The sequence below is a fragment of the Candoia aspera genome, chromosome 4, assembly GCF_035149785.1.
Source record: "Candoia aspera isolate rCanAsp1 chromosome 4, rCanAsp1.hap2, whole genome shotgun sequence".
Classification (NCBI taxonomy): Eukaryota; Metazoa; Chordata; class Lepidosauria; order Squamata; family Boidae; genus Candoia; species Candoia aspera.
In genome coordinates, this window is record NC_086156.1 from 63307568 (window position 1) to 63325719 (window position 18152).

General features: G+C 38.3%; 1 protein-coding gene across 7 annotated transcripts in view; it reads left to right on the forward strand.

Moving 5' to 3' along the window:
- The window catches only part of BRD9 (bromodomain containing 9), an 80152-nt gene that overhangs the window by 32337 nt on the left and 29663 nt on the right, over positions 1–18152 (forward strand). For 5 of the 7 annotated variants that reach the window (XM_063304275.1, XM_063304269.1, XM_063304273.1 and 2 more), the window contains exons 4-7: positions 3404–3464; positions 9022–9166; positions 11758–11868; positions 13983–14098. In XM_063304275.1, the coding sequence (XP_063160345.1) occupies positions 3404–3464; positions 9022–9166; positions 11758–11868; positions 13983–14098 (433 nt within the window). The remainder of the gene's footprint in view (positions 1–3403; positions 3465–9021; positions 9167–11757; positions 11869–13982; positions 14099–18152) is intronic. The other 2 variants (XM_063304271.1, XM_063304272.1) reach the window with 1 other exon arrangement.

An 18152-nucleotide genomic window follows, 5' to 3' on the forward strand; every position in this document is an offset into this window, starting at 1 on the left:
CTTATTTGTCTTATTCATAAAGTACATGTCTAATCTCAGTACTTCCTAGCATTCTTATATGTTCACTCTAAATAACAAAAAATATCTTCACCTCATATATCAAACGTAGAAAAAACTTATTACTAATATTTAAAAAATATTACCATTATTAATATCAGTATGAGAGTAACATCCTGGGCAAAGCAATCATCTCAACCATCAAAAATCCATCCAAACAAGCATATTTAGAATTTATCCCACCTCAGAATAAACCAAAACATCATTTACTCTCTAATTCATTAGTACATAACTTTATACAGAAAACTTTATCCATCTCCTCTTCCATCTTTTCTTCTTCCTGTCCTAAAAACTCCAAGTTCTTTTCTGGGGCCTTCCACATTTTTAAACTGAATTCCTTTTCTTCAAGCTCCAACTGTATAGTCTTATTCATTTCTCTTTCTAACTCCTAATCTTTCTTTTCTTCATACTCTAACAGAACAGTTTTATCCAATTCTTTTTCTAGCTCCAAATCTCTAATTTCCATCTTATTCTTTGAAAACTTCACTTTGTTCTTTTAAGTATTTGGCATCCTGTCAGTTTTTTCCAGCTGTTGATTCGTTATATATTGAGCAACTTTAAAAATAACCTCCCTAAAAATCACTTTAAAATCTTCTATGTCTGTCTACAATAATCTATGGTGCCCTCTAGTGTCCCAGAATACCACACATAAAAATAAACTCACTCTGGAAGCAAAAGTTATTATGGAGAAAGCAAGAGAAAGTTCTCAAATTACTATTATTTATACAGCTAAACCAATCAATGTAGCAAAAAATGATAACAGAAAAACTTTCCCACAGGAACATAAGAACACAAAAACAGAAAAGACAGATTCACCAAAAAAGGAGATCTTCAGTAATCCATACAACTTCACTTGCTTCTTAAAAAGGAAAAAAAAAATCAGCAATCTCAGCTTCCGTTTTTTGCAATATATATGAAGCACAAGTTTCCAAGCCGCTCACTTAATGAAAACATTCCAAAAAAATAATGAAAATCTCTAAGAGAGTTAGCATCTCTTCACTGTAAGAAGCCTCTCTTAAGTACCAAATAAGCATAATAATAAAGTGCCTTAGAAATGGTGTGGTTGGCTCCGAGTCCTTTTTTCTTCGAAGCAGCTTTGAACAAGATGACAGCCCCGCCTCCCAGCTGTTCCAATCATGGGTCAATCGCTGAAATTCCATTTCGCAACCTCCCTGCAAGGAGCAGCCAGAGGAGCAGCTGGAGGACAAGTGGGGTGATTTCCAGGATTCTTCTTGGATCTGGAGAATTCTTAAGGCTCCAGGAGCCATCCCTAGCCCCGAAAAAAAGTGTTGTTGCCTCCACTTCAGAGGAGCTGGTCAAGCCACCATGATCCCCATTGGAAGTCCCTATGTCACTCTCATATCTGAGGAAGGCAGGTGAAGCATTAGGGGGTCTTTGCCCAAGGACCCCTACTGTTAAGGTAGGTACCAGCCAGGATTCGAACCCTGGTCTCCCACATCAAAGGGCAGCGCTCTAACCACTACCTTATCCAGCCACTATTATAATTTATATAATTTATATATATAGAAATATAGAAATATATAATATTATATAAATAGAATAATAAATAGAATATTGTGAATCTTAAACTGGAGTAGGAGGGCTAGGGCCATGTTTGTATGTGGCTCTAGGAATCATAGGAATATTAAATTTAGTGGAAACAGCTACAGTATACTCAGTCCTCCTGAGAGTGTCCCATTTTTTACACTGCATAATGTTCTAAGGGCATAGGGAACATATCCGGGTATAAGGAGGTTGTCTATAGTCCAGGTTTCTTGGAAAAGTCAAAGGCAACATGTAATCCAAAAAGGAAGCATTCAGGCTTTTGGCTTTCTAGTCAGTGATGTTCCAAGAAAGCATGGAGATTAAATCATAATCATGGAGAAGTTAGTTAACATCAAGGACTTCAATTTATGAACTGGAGAAATGGAACTAATTGAATGAAGGGAGAATCTGGAGAGTCAGCAGCTAAATGGTGAGGGCAAGCATCATCGCTAACAATTGATTTGATTTGCCTGTCAAATCTTCAGTTAAATTAGGTGAAGATGAGGCAGGAAGTTGCTTTGGACTAAGAGGGAAGGTTCTATTTCATTAAGAATCCAGTATTATATATTTTTCATGGAGAAAAACTATCTATATGGTTGGTAAGAGTCAACACTGACTTGATGGCACATAATCAATTATAACTTTTTCATCATCTTGTTTGATTGGATCAATGAAGCCAACTATATGTATCCTTGACCCTTGCTCAGCAGTGCTGAATTAGTGGTTAAAGGGCTGAATTAGTCCCCTTTTTGGGAGAGATGGGCAGTGATAGAAATTTGAAGAATAAATAAATAAATGTCAGATCTTCCTGATGTTTAGTTTCTGTTCCATTCTTTTGAAGGCAGTAGTTCAGCTTCTTTTAAATAAGTAATTTTGGGATTTCTGTTTAGAATAATTATCAACTAGTTCAAATGTCCCAAAGTGATGCTCCAATTCTAAGAATTCCTGGATGAAACTGGTTATCTGGTTCCATTTAAATTAGACTTAATTTCTGTTTGTTTGTTTGTTTTTTTAAATTAAAATAGCCTTAGTTGCCATAGTAGACCTAGGCAGGAGGAATAAGAAGCTTGTCAATTCTGCTGAACCTTACAGCACTCTTGGGGTTGGGAAGAGATTGTTTTTATGATGGCTTTGTGAGTTTGTGAGTATTTCTCAGAAGGTTGTGCTGTGAATCTTTTTCCGTTGCCCTTAATGTATTACATCTTACAAGATCCAGTTTTGTCCCCATGCTTTCTACAAGAAACTTCTGAAAGAGATCATTTAGAGATCTGTTCTAAACAGATTTGGGTCCAGCTGCTTGAAATACTTTCTTCAGTGTAACCTGCCTCTGCTGGACCCTCTGGTGTGTACTGGTATGTTTAATGGCTTGTTGCAAAAGGCCCTTCTTATTGCAGTGCCTTATATATGAAACTTCCTATGCTGAGAGTTTTCTTCCTCTTCACTGGTGTATATCTAGTAATAAGTTCTGTTTAAGAAGATACTTGATTCAACTGTCATTTAATTTTATTTATTGCAGTTTCATGTGTGGTATTTTGTGTCTTTGCTGTTCCTTTTGTATGTATATTTTAATAAGTTCTGAGTTCTGTTTTTAATATTTTTATGTCTCTTAAGCTGTTTTGATCAGTTCTTTTTCTGGGGAGGAAAGTGGAGTATGCATTTCTTAAATGATAAATTGTTATCTTTCTTATGAGGAAACAGTATCAATAGTAGAAGCTCTCTGTATGAATAGTTTATAGTATTAGAATTGTGAGGAACATATGAGAATTACTGTCAAAACCTATTTTTTTATGTTGAATTATAGCAGAAAATGAGAGCACTCCTATCCAACAATTATTGGAACATTTTCTTCGTCAGTTACAGAGGTAAGAATATATGATATACAAGCAAAATAAGATGTGTAGCTGCTATATTGAGTTTTCAAATTTAGATGTTTAACAGTGTGTCCTCTGTGGTTAAGAGTTGTTTTAAAGTTGATTTTATTTTCTATTGAGAGTTTGTATAAGTTTAGATATAGTAGAAGCAAATCTGTCACTCGATTCATGTCTGTTTTAATCTTGTTTGAAAGTGTGAATAGGAATCCAAGTTTTAGAAACGTGAGTGTTTGGGACATTCATCATTCTCTTCTCTATAGCTTAACTCTGGAGATCCTCCACAGGGACACTTTAATATTTATTTATTATTGAACCAAAGAAGGAAGGGAAGTTTCCCACAGGGCTTTGAAGCATGATGAACCCAAACTTCTCTGCAACACCTTAAAGCAACCATAGTCTGTCTGTAACATACTGAAGCTCCCAGGCCCTCCAAATCATCTTTTGAAGACTGAATTCAAAGTGCTGCACAGCTCTAGTTGAGGACCAGAGGAAATAAAATGAAGCATACATTAATAAAGTAATGCTGAACTTAAAAAATTGCAGTCAGCTTTCTCTTCCCTGCTGACATACCTTTCAGTATATCTTACCTATGTGTTTATTCAGGTAAGCTTTACTGAACTTGTTAGAACTTATTCTCAGGTAAGCAAATTTGTGCTCAGAGAGTTTTGGTGGACATGGTTGAGAGTGGATTTCAAAGACTATGTGTCATCCTGTCATATCTGTTGCCAGGCTAAGGTTTGCTCCAGCCACTCCCCTTTCCTCCTGGATCATGGGACACAGTTTCCCTGAATTTTATTATAAGTCTTCCAGCTATGCAATGACCATTTTGGTGGGAGGAGATTTCTTACCAAGATTACTCACTTTATTCCTGGCAAGGGTCTACTGTCACCGCAGGAGACTCTGCAACTGTTTATGGACCACATTACTTGGTACAGGTAGATGCTTTTGAATCATAATTCTTAATTTACCCCCAAGTTTTGGAAGACCTTTTACCACTTACTGGACATTTATATTCACTTGTCTCCTCTCATTGTCTGGAATCTAATGGGAGTGGAGAACATATTACCTGTGTTCACACACATTACTTGAACTATATTTGCACTATTATGTCTCTTTATCAACAGGACAATTGAACTGAATTATTGCCTCTTGCAGAATTCATCTATACAACTTGTTGCATTCCTCTATTGCATGTCTCCTTTCAAGCAGTCTACAATTAACCTCCCCCCCCACCAAGCATCTTGTCCTCAGAGCTCTTGCCTCCATTGTTCCTTGAATTTCTGACTTTCTCCAGGAGAGATAGGATGCATAGATCCTCTTAAAGAACCAGTTGGATTTGGCTAAGGCTGCGTAGAAACATGTAGCAGATGTACTTAGGCAAAACAGCACAAGGATTACAATGGAGAATTTACAGTACCTTTCTACTAAGTTTTTGCCTACCTCCCACCTATCCAAAACATAAAGTTTATAGGCCCTTTCCCTGTTACACATCAAATTAGCCCAGTGGCTTTCTGTCTGCAATTGCCTGCTTCAATGAAGATACATCCAATGTCTCATCAGTTGCTCCCTGTCTGAGAGGCCCTCATTCTGTCCCTTGCATTCTGAACCTGTTCCTCCTACTGTCTCACCCCTGGTTCTGGTGGATGGGAAAGAGGACTACAAAGTGGATATATTCACTGGAAGGCTAACTTAATCAGAGGATTGGTGGGAGGGAACAAAGGATGTCCAAGACACCACAACTTGTCTATCAGTTCCATCTGAAATTCCCCCACAAACCTCATCCTTATGACCTGCCTCCAAAATCACCAGACATTGTCTCCCAGGATGAAGGAAACTCGGCTTCCAGTCATGTCAGACTCTCCAGTTGTTTGCTATGCAAAGGAAGGAATAGGTACCTTCCAGCTGCATCTAGTTCTGCTCTGTCACACTTGCCCATTGACCTTGGCGAGTTGCTGGACCCATCTTTAAGCAAAAGAGATTATGTTGCCATTTTCCTTGATGAGTTGCCTGGCCCAACTTCACATGTGGGAGTGGGGAGAGATTCTGACGGGAGCGGTGATATGACAGAATGTAGATCTGACTTTTAGAAGGAGGAAGAAAGTAGTGAAATATTAAGAGGAGAGAAATGGCAGTTCAGTCCTGAGAAAGTGGAATGCATTAAAAAGAAACCCAAAATAACACCAGTTTGATTTTATATGATATAAGATAGGGCAGAGAGGAACTCTGACAGGGTTTCAAGATTCTGTTATCCTATCCTACAACAATAAAGAACATCCTGGAATCCTTTATGCTTTTGTTTCTCGATTTTGTCTACATTGAAGGGCTAGTAAATCGTTCACTGGATTGTTGGTAATATAAGTGTTGACTGCATCTAGGTTAAGATAAAAAGGCAAGCTAGCAGAAGGGATATCTTACTAGGAGTCTGCTACAGACCACCAAATCATTTGGAAGAAGTTTTGTTAAAGCAGATAAATAAAGCCTCAAAAAACCATGAACATATCTGTTGGAAAACTCATTCTTCCATAAACAAGATGTCAGATAAATTCCTGACTTGTTTCTTTTTCAAAAGGTAGAGCTGGGCACTAGATTTACTACCTTGGAGTTGGTCTATACTAACAGAGAATAGTTGATTGAAGATCTTAAAGTGGTGAGAACTTTGAGTAAAACTTTGACTGTATTATTAGAATTCTTGATTTTAACAATTAGATACATTTAAAAAACAGTCAGATGCAAACCCTGGATTTTAGGAAGGCCAATTTTAATAAACTGGGAGAAATAGCAGTAAGTAAGCAAGATACCCTGTGAATAAAACTTTAAAGCCAAAGGAGTTGTAATTGTCAGGGATTTCTTGAAAAGAAAATTAAGACTAGTGTAGTCTCAAACAATAGCGATGAGAAAGAGAACTAGGAGACATCTAAAGGAGCCAATATGCACTTCTATGCTTGCAAAGAAGTGAAATTAAATAAGGATGCTTATAGGAAATGGAAGAAAGGGCTAACAGCCAAGGAAGTCTACTGTCAGCCCTTCAAGCTAGACCAAGTCAGGAAACAGAGCAAGGATTTCAGGAATACTACTTTACTGTTGTAGAGTATAAAAACAGACTATTGAATGCTTGGCCGAGCATTCTTTTGCCATCTTATACAAAAACAGAATCATTGCAGGCTAATTTAAGTTTATTTCTCATGCCTTCTTTCTTAGGACTGAATTGTCATTTGCTTAATGATTCTTGTATTTCTTCATCAAAGTTATCTCTACTCCTCTGCATCTATGAAGTTTCAGCCCAGTAGGAATGAGGTCAGAAAAACAAAGGCAGAAAGCAAGCTAAGGCTAGCAAGAGAGGCAAAATCCATCAATAAAGATTTCTTAAACATGTCAGTAGCAAGAAAGAAATAACAAAGGCTCACTACTTAGTTCAGGTGGAAAAAAATTAAGATGAGCAAGAAAAAGTAGAGGAACTCAACTCCTATTTTGCCTCTGTCTTTACATCTAAAGGAACTAGTGATTTGAGTAGCATTTGAGGAGTCCTGGAGAACTGGCTGGGGGTGCCAGAGGAGTGGAGAAGAGCAAATGTCTCCCTGTTCAAGAAAGGAAAAATAGAAGATCCTAATAATTATTGAACAGTGAACCTAGCATCAGGACTTGGAAAGATATGTTAGAGCAGATAATAAAGCCGGTCATTTGTAAGTTTCTTACAGACAATGTTGTGATTGCTAAGAGTCAGCATGATTTTGTCAAAAGTAGGTTCATATGAGACAAATATCTTCTTTAACAAGGGAACTATTTTAATAGATGGGGGAATGCGGCAGATATAATTTACTGTAATTTCAGCAAAACTTTTGACAAGGTTCCATGTGACATTTTCATTGACAAATAGCTAAACTATGGTTGGGATAGTCCTACAGTAAAGTGGGTCACAACTGGCTAACTATACTCAGAGTCAACATCTATATTGAGTTGGAGTACAGTAGCCAGTGGCCTCCCATAGGGATCTCTCTTGGGGCCAGTATTATTCAACATTTTTATTAATGACCTGGATAATGGAATTGGCTGCTTGTCAAATTCATGGATGGCACAAAATTGGAAGGTCTGGCCAACTCAGGAAGATAGAACAAGATTGAAATCTAATCTAGACAAGTTGGAGGCTTGGATTAGGGGAACAAGATATCCTTCAGTAGGGATAACTATAAGGTATAAAATTTAAGGAAGAAGATGAGGGATTTTTAGCTTGGAAGCACTGCTTTTGAAAAGGATTTGGGTATGGTCATTGACAACAAGCTGCACATGAGTAAGCAATGTAAGCCAGCTTCTAGAAGGGCTAATACAATTTTGGGCTGCATTAGAGTCATTGCAGCAAAGATGTGTGAAATCTTTATTCCACTCTATTCTTCATTGGTAGGACCATACCTGGAGTTCTGTTAATGATTCTGGGCACTACATGTCCAGACGACATTGGCAGTTTAGAACAGGTTCAGAAGAGGATGACAAAGACAATACAGAGACTTGAGTCATGCCCTACATGGACAAGATGAAAGAACTGAAAATGTTAGTCGAGAGAAAAGAAGAAGATATAATATCATTGTTTGGGTACATATAGAAGAGTGCCATTGGGAATATGGTCAGGAACCCAATGACACAGAAAGTAGACCCAGAAATAATGGGTGCGAGTTGCAGCTATGTAGATTTCATATAAATATAAAGAAAAGCTTCCATAAGATCCATACAACCGTGGAACAGTTTCTCTAGGAAGGAAAAGTTTGGTCTAGATGATTCTTGTGGCCTTTTCCAACTCTACACTTTTATGATTCCATGACATTTTTCTCAGATAGATAATTTCTCTCAGGAAAAGGGAGCTCATCTGGCAAGGGGGAAGAAAGAGGCAATTTTGAAGAGAGAGGTTGAGGGAAGAAGAATTATGATTGTTGATGACCCAAAATGGATTCTAGGCAGCATTGGCTGCTGGAGCTTGTTTGTTCCAAGGCAGACCCAAGACCACTGAAGCAGCCCAAAGGAGAATGGAACAAAGCTCTTGAAATGGAGCTATATGAGGTCCAAAAATCACCAGAGAAGGAAGATGGGTGTTGAGCGCATGGTTTCTTGGTGCAGTTGGTCCTGGGAGGAGGGTGTGTGTGATTGAACATAGTGACTCCATTTTAGCAGCCTGAAAGAGATCGCCAGTCAGTGTAACTGGTGCCCTTACTCTCTATCTAGATGGAGAGGGTTGTAGAGATACTATGCAGTTTACTTCTGCTTTCATTAGGAACAAAAACAGAAAAAGTTTTCTTATTTTTGTCACAAGCCTGCACACCTCAGATAGAAGTAATGGCACAAGCTGAATATTTGTTATGCTCAGATATTTATTCATGTTAGCTGCTCTAAGGTGTTTGAGTTTGATGGCTTAGGGATTGTATTTCAGTACTTTATGTTTCCCATTCCTTGGTTTTGCCTTCAGGCATTGCATATTTGTTGATAATTAACATAATATAGTGTGGCAATATTATGCCTAAAGATAATGTTAAGTTTCTGTGCTTTTTTTTTTTTTTTTTTTTAGGAAAGATCCTCATGGTTTCTTTGCTTTTCCAGTCACGGATGCTATTGCTCCTGGATATTCCATGATAATAAAACATCCTATGGATTTTGGTACAATGAAAGAAAAAATTGCAGCAAATGAGTACAAGTCAGTAACAGAATTCAAGGTGAATTAATAAAGATTTATTAAGGTTATACGAATGCTAGTGTGAACTGCCAATCTTTGTTTCCTCTGTGACACGAATAATATTATGAGGTTCCAGAGATAGATGTACAAATCTTTGTATTCTACAAGGATATGCTTGGAAACCTATATCTAAAAAGTCAAGGCCATTCAATATATTCAGTGTATTATACTGTTACATGCACTATTTATATGCATTTTATATACTATAAAAGTTTGTTTTAAGGTTGTACCAGCCTTTCAATAACTTAGTGCCTTCATTTATTTTTTATTTATTATTCTTCAGATCTGCCCAGTAACTGAAGATCTGTAGGCAATTGCTTAAAATATTTTTTTTCTAAAAATATTTCAAAAATAGGGGAAAATAAAATAGTAAAATGAAGCAGGTAGCCCAGATGTAGTAGTCATTATTTCTTGTTTGGTTCTTTGGAGGCATCCTCTCTCCCTCTCTTTTCCTGCCTTTGCTGAGATAAATCCTGTACTTCCATACCTTTTCCCCCTTTTCAGTCACAGTATTTGTGCTTCTCTATACAAACTTGCACCACTGCCTTGTCTTTTTTTTCTATCTTCTGTTGACTCCAGAGAAAAAATATTCTAGAACTCCATACTCTAAGAAGTACATAATTTACCACATCAAAATGATCAGAGCAGTAACAAAAAGCTCATTCAGCTCTCAGGCTGCAGCCAAGGACATGGTACACTTGAATTCAGTAGAAACAGTGCACTTGTGAAATTGGACACTAAATGCCCAGAAAACCATCCTGAGACTACCCATGCTGGCTTTATTCACCATCGTGGCTTTTCACAGAATCATAGAGTTGAAAGTGACAATTTTAGCTATCAAGGCCAACCCCCTATTCAGTAGAGGAAGCCAGATTAAAGCTTGTTGTCTGTTTGCAGAGAACTACCTACCTCTCTGGGTAATTGGTTCCACTGTTGAACTGCTGTTACTGTTAGAAACTTTCTTCTAGCGTTCAACTGGAATCTGCTTATATTCACCTAATTGTCACACCATTCATCTCACATTAAACTAGCTGGCTAATCAGCATATCATGAGATACTTGGCCAAATGCTTTGCTTAAGTGAAGGTATATTATGTCTACTGCATTTTCACGATCTATTAAAAAACTTACACAATCAAAAATGAGGTAAGATTAGCCTGGTATTTTTCTTGACAAATTTGTGTTTGCTTCTGGTAATTTTTTTCAACATCCATACAGATCTCCTTATGAATAGCTCTAGAATCTTCCCAAGCATTAGTGTCAGAGGGACTGGTCGGTAGTTTGCTGGACCTTCCACCTCCCTCCGCTTTTCTTTTAACTACAGGAACAGCAGTTGCTGTCATCCAGTCATCTTAGTATTTCTCAAATACTCAGGGTTTGATAGATCATCAATCAGCCCCTTCAGTGTCAAGGGATGCAATTCATCTGGTCATGGAGATTTAAAGTTCAAAGTAAAAAATATATACTTTGGCTATATTTCTGTCGAGGGACACGGTGGCGCCGCGGGTTAAACCACTGAGCTGCCGATCGGAAGGTCGGCGGTTCGAAACCGCGCGGCGGGGTGAGCTCCTGTTGCTAGTCCCAGCTCCTGCACACCAAGCAGTTCGAAAACATGCAAATGTGAGTAGATTAATTGGTACCGCTTCGGCAGGAAGGTAACGGCGTTCCGTGAGTCATGCTGGCCACATGACCCAGAAAGTGTCCTACGGACAACGCTGGCTCTAAGGCTTAGAAACGGAGATGAGCACCGCCCCCTAGAGTCGGACACGACTGGACTTTACGTCAAGGGAAACCTTTACCTTTACCTATATTTCTGTCAATCTTCCTAACCCCTTATATATATTTTGTGACCTGTCCTCTTTCTATTTTCTGTATGTATCCTTTCTAGTTTTCAGATCTTCACTAAGTTTTTGGTGTAACCACATTATTTCTTCAACTGCCTTCCATTTTTCTCTCCTCGTTGGAATTGTTTGTACTTGTGTTTTAATGTCTCCTTCTTTAGGAAGTCCTAACTATTTTGAGCTTCTTTTCCAATTAGCTTCTACTGCCATGTGATCCTATTTAACACTGTTCAGAAATTATTAAAATCCACTTTTTTGAAGTCCAAATGTGTTTACCTACAGTTTTAATTTTCCTTAAAATCAGGAACTCCAGCATTCCATGTTACTTTCTCTCTGATTAAACCATTTTAAGCTGAACATGACTTGAGTGGTCTTCTATGCCCACATAATTTATTGCATCTGGAAAATTAACATGCAACATTTCACTTGTTTTATGAGAAGTAAGCCTTAAAAACCACTGTGAGCAGTAAACCAGCTTAACCAGCTTAGCTTAAACTGCAAATAACTCTGTAAATGGCATAGATATTGACATTTTGAATAGTTAAATCAAGCAAAGGATTGGTTTTAAACCATTTTCATTTGTACCATAAGTAACCAAAAGGATAGCTTGTAAAATAATTGGTTAAATGTTTATCATCTCGTTTACATTGTAAGATTCTACTGAAATTGAACTTCTTAAACTATAAATAGGTTTTGAAAACACAGCAATGGTTATGTTTATTTTTTTCCAGGCAGATTTTAAACTGATGTGTGACAATGCAATGACTTACAACAGACCAGACACCGTGTACTACAAACTGGCCAAAAAGATCCTCCATGCTGGCTTTAAGATGATGAGCAAAGTAAGACAGCTAAAACCAGAGAACATTCGGGACCAAAAATATAGATTAACCTAATCTACAACATTATTTTATACTTCCAATTTAGATTCAGTTTCAAAAAGGTGTTCAGGTGCATGGGGATATGAATGCAGCATACAGGTAGTCCTCGCTTAATGACCATTCATTCAGCATCTGTTTGAAAACACGACAGCGCTGAAAAAATGGACTTACGACTGATGCCAGAAAACACGGCAGTTGCAGCTCCCCTGTGGTCATGTGATCAAAATTCAGGCACTTGGCAGCCTGCCCACACTTATGACAGCAGGGGTGCTGTAACACCCCTCAGCTGCCTATCTGCCCCTTCCATATATGCCTTTTGGTACCCTGCCACCCCAGCTTACCTTGCCGTCTTCTTGCTCCTGCTGCTGACAAGGCATGCCCGGCCTGGCTGCTGGCTGGGCTGGGCCAGCTTCGGCTGCAGAAAAAGGAAAAAATGGTAAAGGAAGCCCCTTTGCAAAGAGCTGCTAGGCAGGACTGAGCTAAGCTATCTCAGCTGCTTTGCAAAGGGACTGCTTTGAGCCTTTTTTTTTCTTTTTGGAATGTGAAACTAGCCCTGCTCAGCAGCTCTTTGCAAAAGGGCTGCTTTGGGCTTTTTTTTCTTTTACAACTGAAGCCCAGCCCAGCAGCCAGACCAGGCATGTCGTTAGTAGCAGGAGCAAGAAGCCAACAAAGGTCAGCTGGGGTGACAGAGTGCAGGGGTCTTGGAGTGCAGGGTGGCAAGGATGACTGTGGCTGGGACTGGGCTGGGGTGGCTGCAGCTTCCTGGGGCGTGGCAAGCAGCCTCAAAGCCACCTAGTTCTGGGGCTGCTCGCTGCCCCACAAGGCAGGGTGCAGAGTAGCCAAAAGGGCAGAGATAGGGGGAGATAGGCTGGTGGGGGGAGTTGGAGGCAGTCCCTTACCTTACTGAGGCTCAGGACTGAGAGGAACAAGTCTAGAATGGCTTGGCTTGGGGTGGGTGCTCGGCTAACACCTGGTATAATTCACTTAATGAAGGCAAGGGAATTGCCAGGATTGCCGTCACTAAGCAATGCAGTCATGTGATATCTCACTTTACAACTGGATCGCTTAGTAATGGAAATTCCAGACCCAATTACCATTGCTAAGGGAGGACTAACTGTATGTCTAAGTGACTTATTAAAGCAATTGCTGATATGCTGCATTCATACTTCCACATGCTCTTCAGCATTGAACTTTACTTTAAATAAAGTACCCTACTTTGGATTAGATATTTAGAGTCCTAAAGGGCAGACCATGCCTTTATAAAATAAAACTGGAATTTTAAGGAAGCTGAATTCTGTTCTTAATACCAAATGGTGGTTTCCCCATGCTGCTGGCTTTAATAAAGGTTTCATTGGCATTTCTATTACGAATCATTCCTTTTACGCTGAATACTATTCCTTTAAGATTTGGCTTTTTCAACATAGAACTGTTGAATTGAAGCTTTCACTCAAGAAATAAACATTGCCCTATTTAAATAAACTTTGAAACAATTCTAGAATGTTAAGCATTTTACTATTTTTAAAGACTCTTTCCATAAAATATTGAAGAAAATATATACATACTCTTTTTAAAAAAACTGATCAAATATTTAATGAATTCCTAAATATAATACCCACTCCTTCACCTACTGAATAAAAGCAGACAAGTATAATGGAAATGTTTATATAAAATGAGCAAAAGATGGATTTGTGTAAGACATACCTATTATATGATACCATGTTTCAAAGTTATGAAAAGAGCTGTCTTTTAAACTGAACCTTTGACTGTCTTGTTTGAAGATTGTGGTAACTTCTGTGTTCAGATAGGTGGCCATTTGTATATATGGTTTCTCTTCTGAGATAGGTTGCAGGTGTTCTAGTGTCATGCTGTCATGATTGAATCACCTTGCATCCTCATTGAAGATGTAGCTCTTAGGTGCAAAGCCATGGCCATTCCCATCCCATCCCATCATCATAGCATCTTCGCTATGAGGGAAAGGTGTAAAGTCCCTGCTGCTCTGTCCTTTCTAATTCTAGGAACGGCTGTTAGCTTTGAAGCGCAGCATGTCGTTTATGCAGGACATGGATTTTTCTCAGCAGGCAGCTCTTTTGGGCGATGAAGACCCAGCTGTTGAAGATCCAGTGCCTGAAGTTGTTCCTGTGCATGTAGAGACTACCAAGAAATCCAAAAAGCCAAGTAAAGAAGTTATTAGGTAAACATTGGAGGAAATGTTTTGCTCTTTTATGCCTTTATTTGCAAATTAACACACCCCCATTTTAGGAATGAATTAATTAGAGCATTGTTTTTCTGAGTTTATACCTTTAAAGAACTGGGACAACATATAATTGTTTGTCAAAGAACTTATGTACCTTGGGCACCTTGAACAGAATCATTGTGCATCCCAGAAGATTTGGGGGCATGTTGTAGAGCAGCCTTTCTCAACCTTATGACCCTGGAGGAACCCTTGAAATATTTTTCAGGCCTCAGGGAACCCCTGCACATTCAGGCTCAAATATAGGCCAGAAGTTACAAAATTATTATATTCGTTTCATGTCTAGGCCTGTATTTATGCATTAACAGTGTTCTTAAACTAAAAATAAAGAATGAAACTTACCTCTTTAATGTGAAGTTGAAGTGAAGTGAAGTCCCAAATTTGAAATTTTTTTAAAATAAATCTCCCAGGGAACCTGTCATAGAGCCCTAGGGTTCCATGAAACCCTGGTTGAGAAACCCTGTTCTAGAGTATCCAGTCAGTATAGGTGGCACTTTGAAAATGAGCTGGAAGAATTGACAAACACTTGGCATTCATTGCAGCAGCTGATCTTTCAGGTTTCCACATGAGCCAGAAAAAAGGGTGCAGCTATAAGAGGTGCATCAATTTTAATGAGCTGACTTCTTAAATCAGCCATATCTTTTTTGAGGCTGGAATGGAAGCCTGAAAGAAGAAGGGTTGTTTTAATGAATAGCAGAGTGGCATTCAAATTCAGAGTAATTTGAAGCAGTTCTTCCAAATTATTTTCAAAATGTTTCTTGCACTAATGGGTATTAGTCTGGCATGCTATTCCTATGAAAAATCAGACTCCAGGACATTTCCAGTGTTCCTGTGTATTTCAAGGGACTATGGGTAGTGGCCTGTCCCTTGTTTCCGGTCATGTTAGAACATGACAGTAACCTTCTAAGGACTCCAGGACTTTCCAGCAAACAATTTCAAAACTGCTGACATCATCATTTGCCCTTTTCATTTGTAAAAATGGATGGTGCTCTTCTTTAATTAGTAATCCTTTTAACAAATACGATTGCTTTTAAAAATGAAGGGTTTTCTCTCTCAACTTGTATGTTAACTATTCTTCATTAAACACCTCTTTTTTTCTTATTTGCTTTTTAGAAATAACATTGCACACTAATCTTCATAAGATTTTAAAAGAAGCTAATTTAGAAGTAATCATTGGTTCTGAGAAGATTTTCGGCTTTAATTTGAAATATTTGTTATTCTAAACTATGTATTTTTGGTACATTGTGAAATTTTCCTTCAGTGTAGCAATGTAGTTTTCAGGATACTGCAGATGGGAGTCTCTGTATTTATAAGAGAGTATTGCAATTCATACATTTGGTTATCAGCATAGTTGTGGGTAAACAGATTCAAAACTGCTGATGTTAAGAATCATTTATTTATAGTATAGATGTATATTCATATGCCACCTCATTAAAGACTCTAGGTGGTCTACATTAATAAAAGAAATAAAACAGTGCCCTAAAACAGCACCAATAAGTAACATTTAAATATAAAAACCATCAACAACATTAAAAACTGGACGTTTCCATGACATGTGGTACCAAGTGCTATGAAATCTCTATGGAAAAGAACGGTCTTCATGGCCTTTCTGAATGTGGGCAGGAAGGAACTATCCTAATCTTGGGAGGCAAGGAGTTCCAGAATGAACAGACTGTAATCAAGAAGGCCTTTCTCCAGGTTTCTATCTCTTGAACTCCCTGGGAAAAATCTGCAACATGTCCTCCTAGCAAGTACATAAATGATGGCAGATTCTTGTTGGTATAGACAGTCCCAGAGGTAATGAGAACCTAAGCTATAAAGGGCATTATAGGTAATGACCAGCATCTTGACCTGGACCCACAAGCCAACTGGCAGTCTATGCAGCTCCTGCACTGCTTGAAGTCATCTTCAAGAGCAGCCTCATGTGAAATGAATTGCAGCAATTCAAACACAACATGATAAGGCGTGAGTAATTTTGCCACCACCTCTTGATCCAGGAGAGGCTGAAATTGGTACACCAGCTGAAGCTGAGCAAACACTCTCCTGGCCACAGTGTCCACCTGCTGAGCTGGTGGGAGCCACAAGGCTAGAGGAGCCACCACATTGGATGGGGTTGGGGGTTACTCCTTCAAGTGTTTTATCTGTGCACACATGCTTTTGAGTCTGGACCCTGCAGTTTTCTTGGCAACATTTTTGGAAGTGGTTTGCCATTGTCTTCTTCCTGGGGCTGAGAAAAAGAGTAACTCACCGAACGTTAGCCAGCCGGCTTTGCACCTAAGGTGGGACTAGAACTCACAGTCTCCCGGTATCTAGCCTGGCGCCAAACTGGCCCTCAGCCCATCTAGTACTAAATGTGGAATTATGATAGAACCAGGGGCTAGCAGCCACTCTGTCATGCTGGAATTCATTCTACTGTATGCTGTTCGGTCCTATCCAATGCCTCATAGCTTCTAGGTACCAGGTTAAAACTTCCACTGTGTTTTCTGCTTGGCCCAGGATAGATAACTAGGTATCATCATCATACCGATGATACCTGCTTGGCCCAGGATAGATAACTAGGTATCATCATCATATAACTAGGTATCATCATCATACTGATGATACCATACCTGACCTTGAACCAGTTAATGACCTCCCTCAGTGGATTCATGATGGGGAAGAGGGCTGAGTCCTAGAGTATCAAAGGGCTCTGGTTTTCCTTCCCAAATACTGATTGGAACTGGCCATGCAGGAAGGAGAGGAATCACTGTAAAACAGTACACCAAACTTGATAGGTGATACAGAGGAATACCATGATTGATGGTACTGAACACTGCTGCAAGACCTAGCAAAATGAGAACTGGTACAGTATTCTATCCAAATCCCACTGAATGTCATCCATAACTTCAGTGTTAAAGCCTGTTGTTTGCTACACACATTGAATTTCTTCCTCTTTCAAATTCCATATCAACATTTGAGTTTTCTCTTTATTGATCTGGTAACTTGACCCTAAACCATATTGTTCTATATGTTCCATCAGCAATGTTAAAGAATCTTTAGGCTGAACAATTTAAATGCAATATCATCAGCAAATAAATTTTAATTTATATTCTTGTGTAGTTTAATTCCAGAAATTTTGTTATCTTGGCATATAGCTCAATAGGCAGTGATTCTAGTGCCAGTAAAAATAATGGAGAGGGGGGCACCCTTGTCCCCTTTGATATAGTATATTGCTATGAAATAAGACCATTTACTACAATTTTGACTGTTCTTTATAAATGCTCTGTAAATATAAGAAAATTAGGGCCATAGCCCATTTTTTTTCAAAACTGCAAACATAAAAATAAATTGTTCATTGCCCAGAGTCACTTGGTTGAGATGAGCAGCCATCGAAATCGAAATAAATAAATTCCCATTCCAAATTGTCAAAGTTTTTTTTAGCACCAAGAAATATCATAGCCGATTTTTCATTTTTCTGATGTGCCTTACTGATAATATTTAAATTATATCTAATACTGTTTTTCATGTCTTTCTTTGAGATAAAGTCATCTAGTCAAGAGGTATCATTTCACTTAAATGGCCATTTAGACTCTTAGCAACGATCTTTGTAAAAAGCTTATAATCTACATTAAGTAAAGAGATGGGTCTGTATGATTCAGGATGGGTTGGATATTTTCCTTCTTTATAAATCAAAGAGATGAAAGCTTCTTTCCATGATGAATGAGGTTCTTGGCATACTTGAATCTCATTCATTACTTGACTTAAAGGCTTAATTAGAGTTTCTTGAAAAATTCTATAGTGAATTGTGGAAATACTGTTGGGGCCTGGAACTTTATTCAATTTCATTTTTTGATTGATTCTTTGGTTTCATGTTCCATTGCAGTTGACTAAGAATTTTTTTTTGTTGATCCATACATTTTTACAGTAATATTCCATTCAAATTTTCTTCAGTTTTTACTGGATCAGATTCCTGTTTATTATATAATTTTGAATAGTAATTAATGAATCGCTGCAT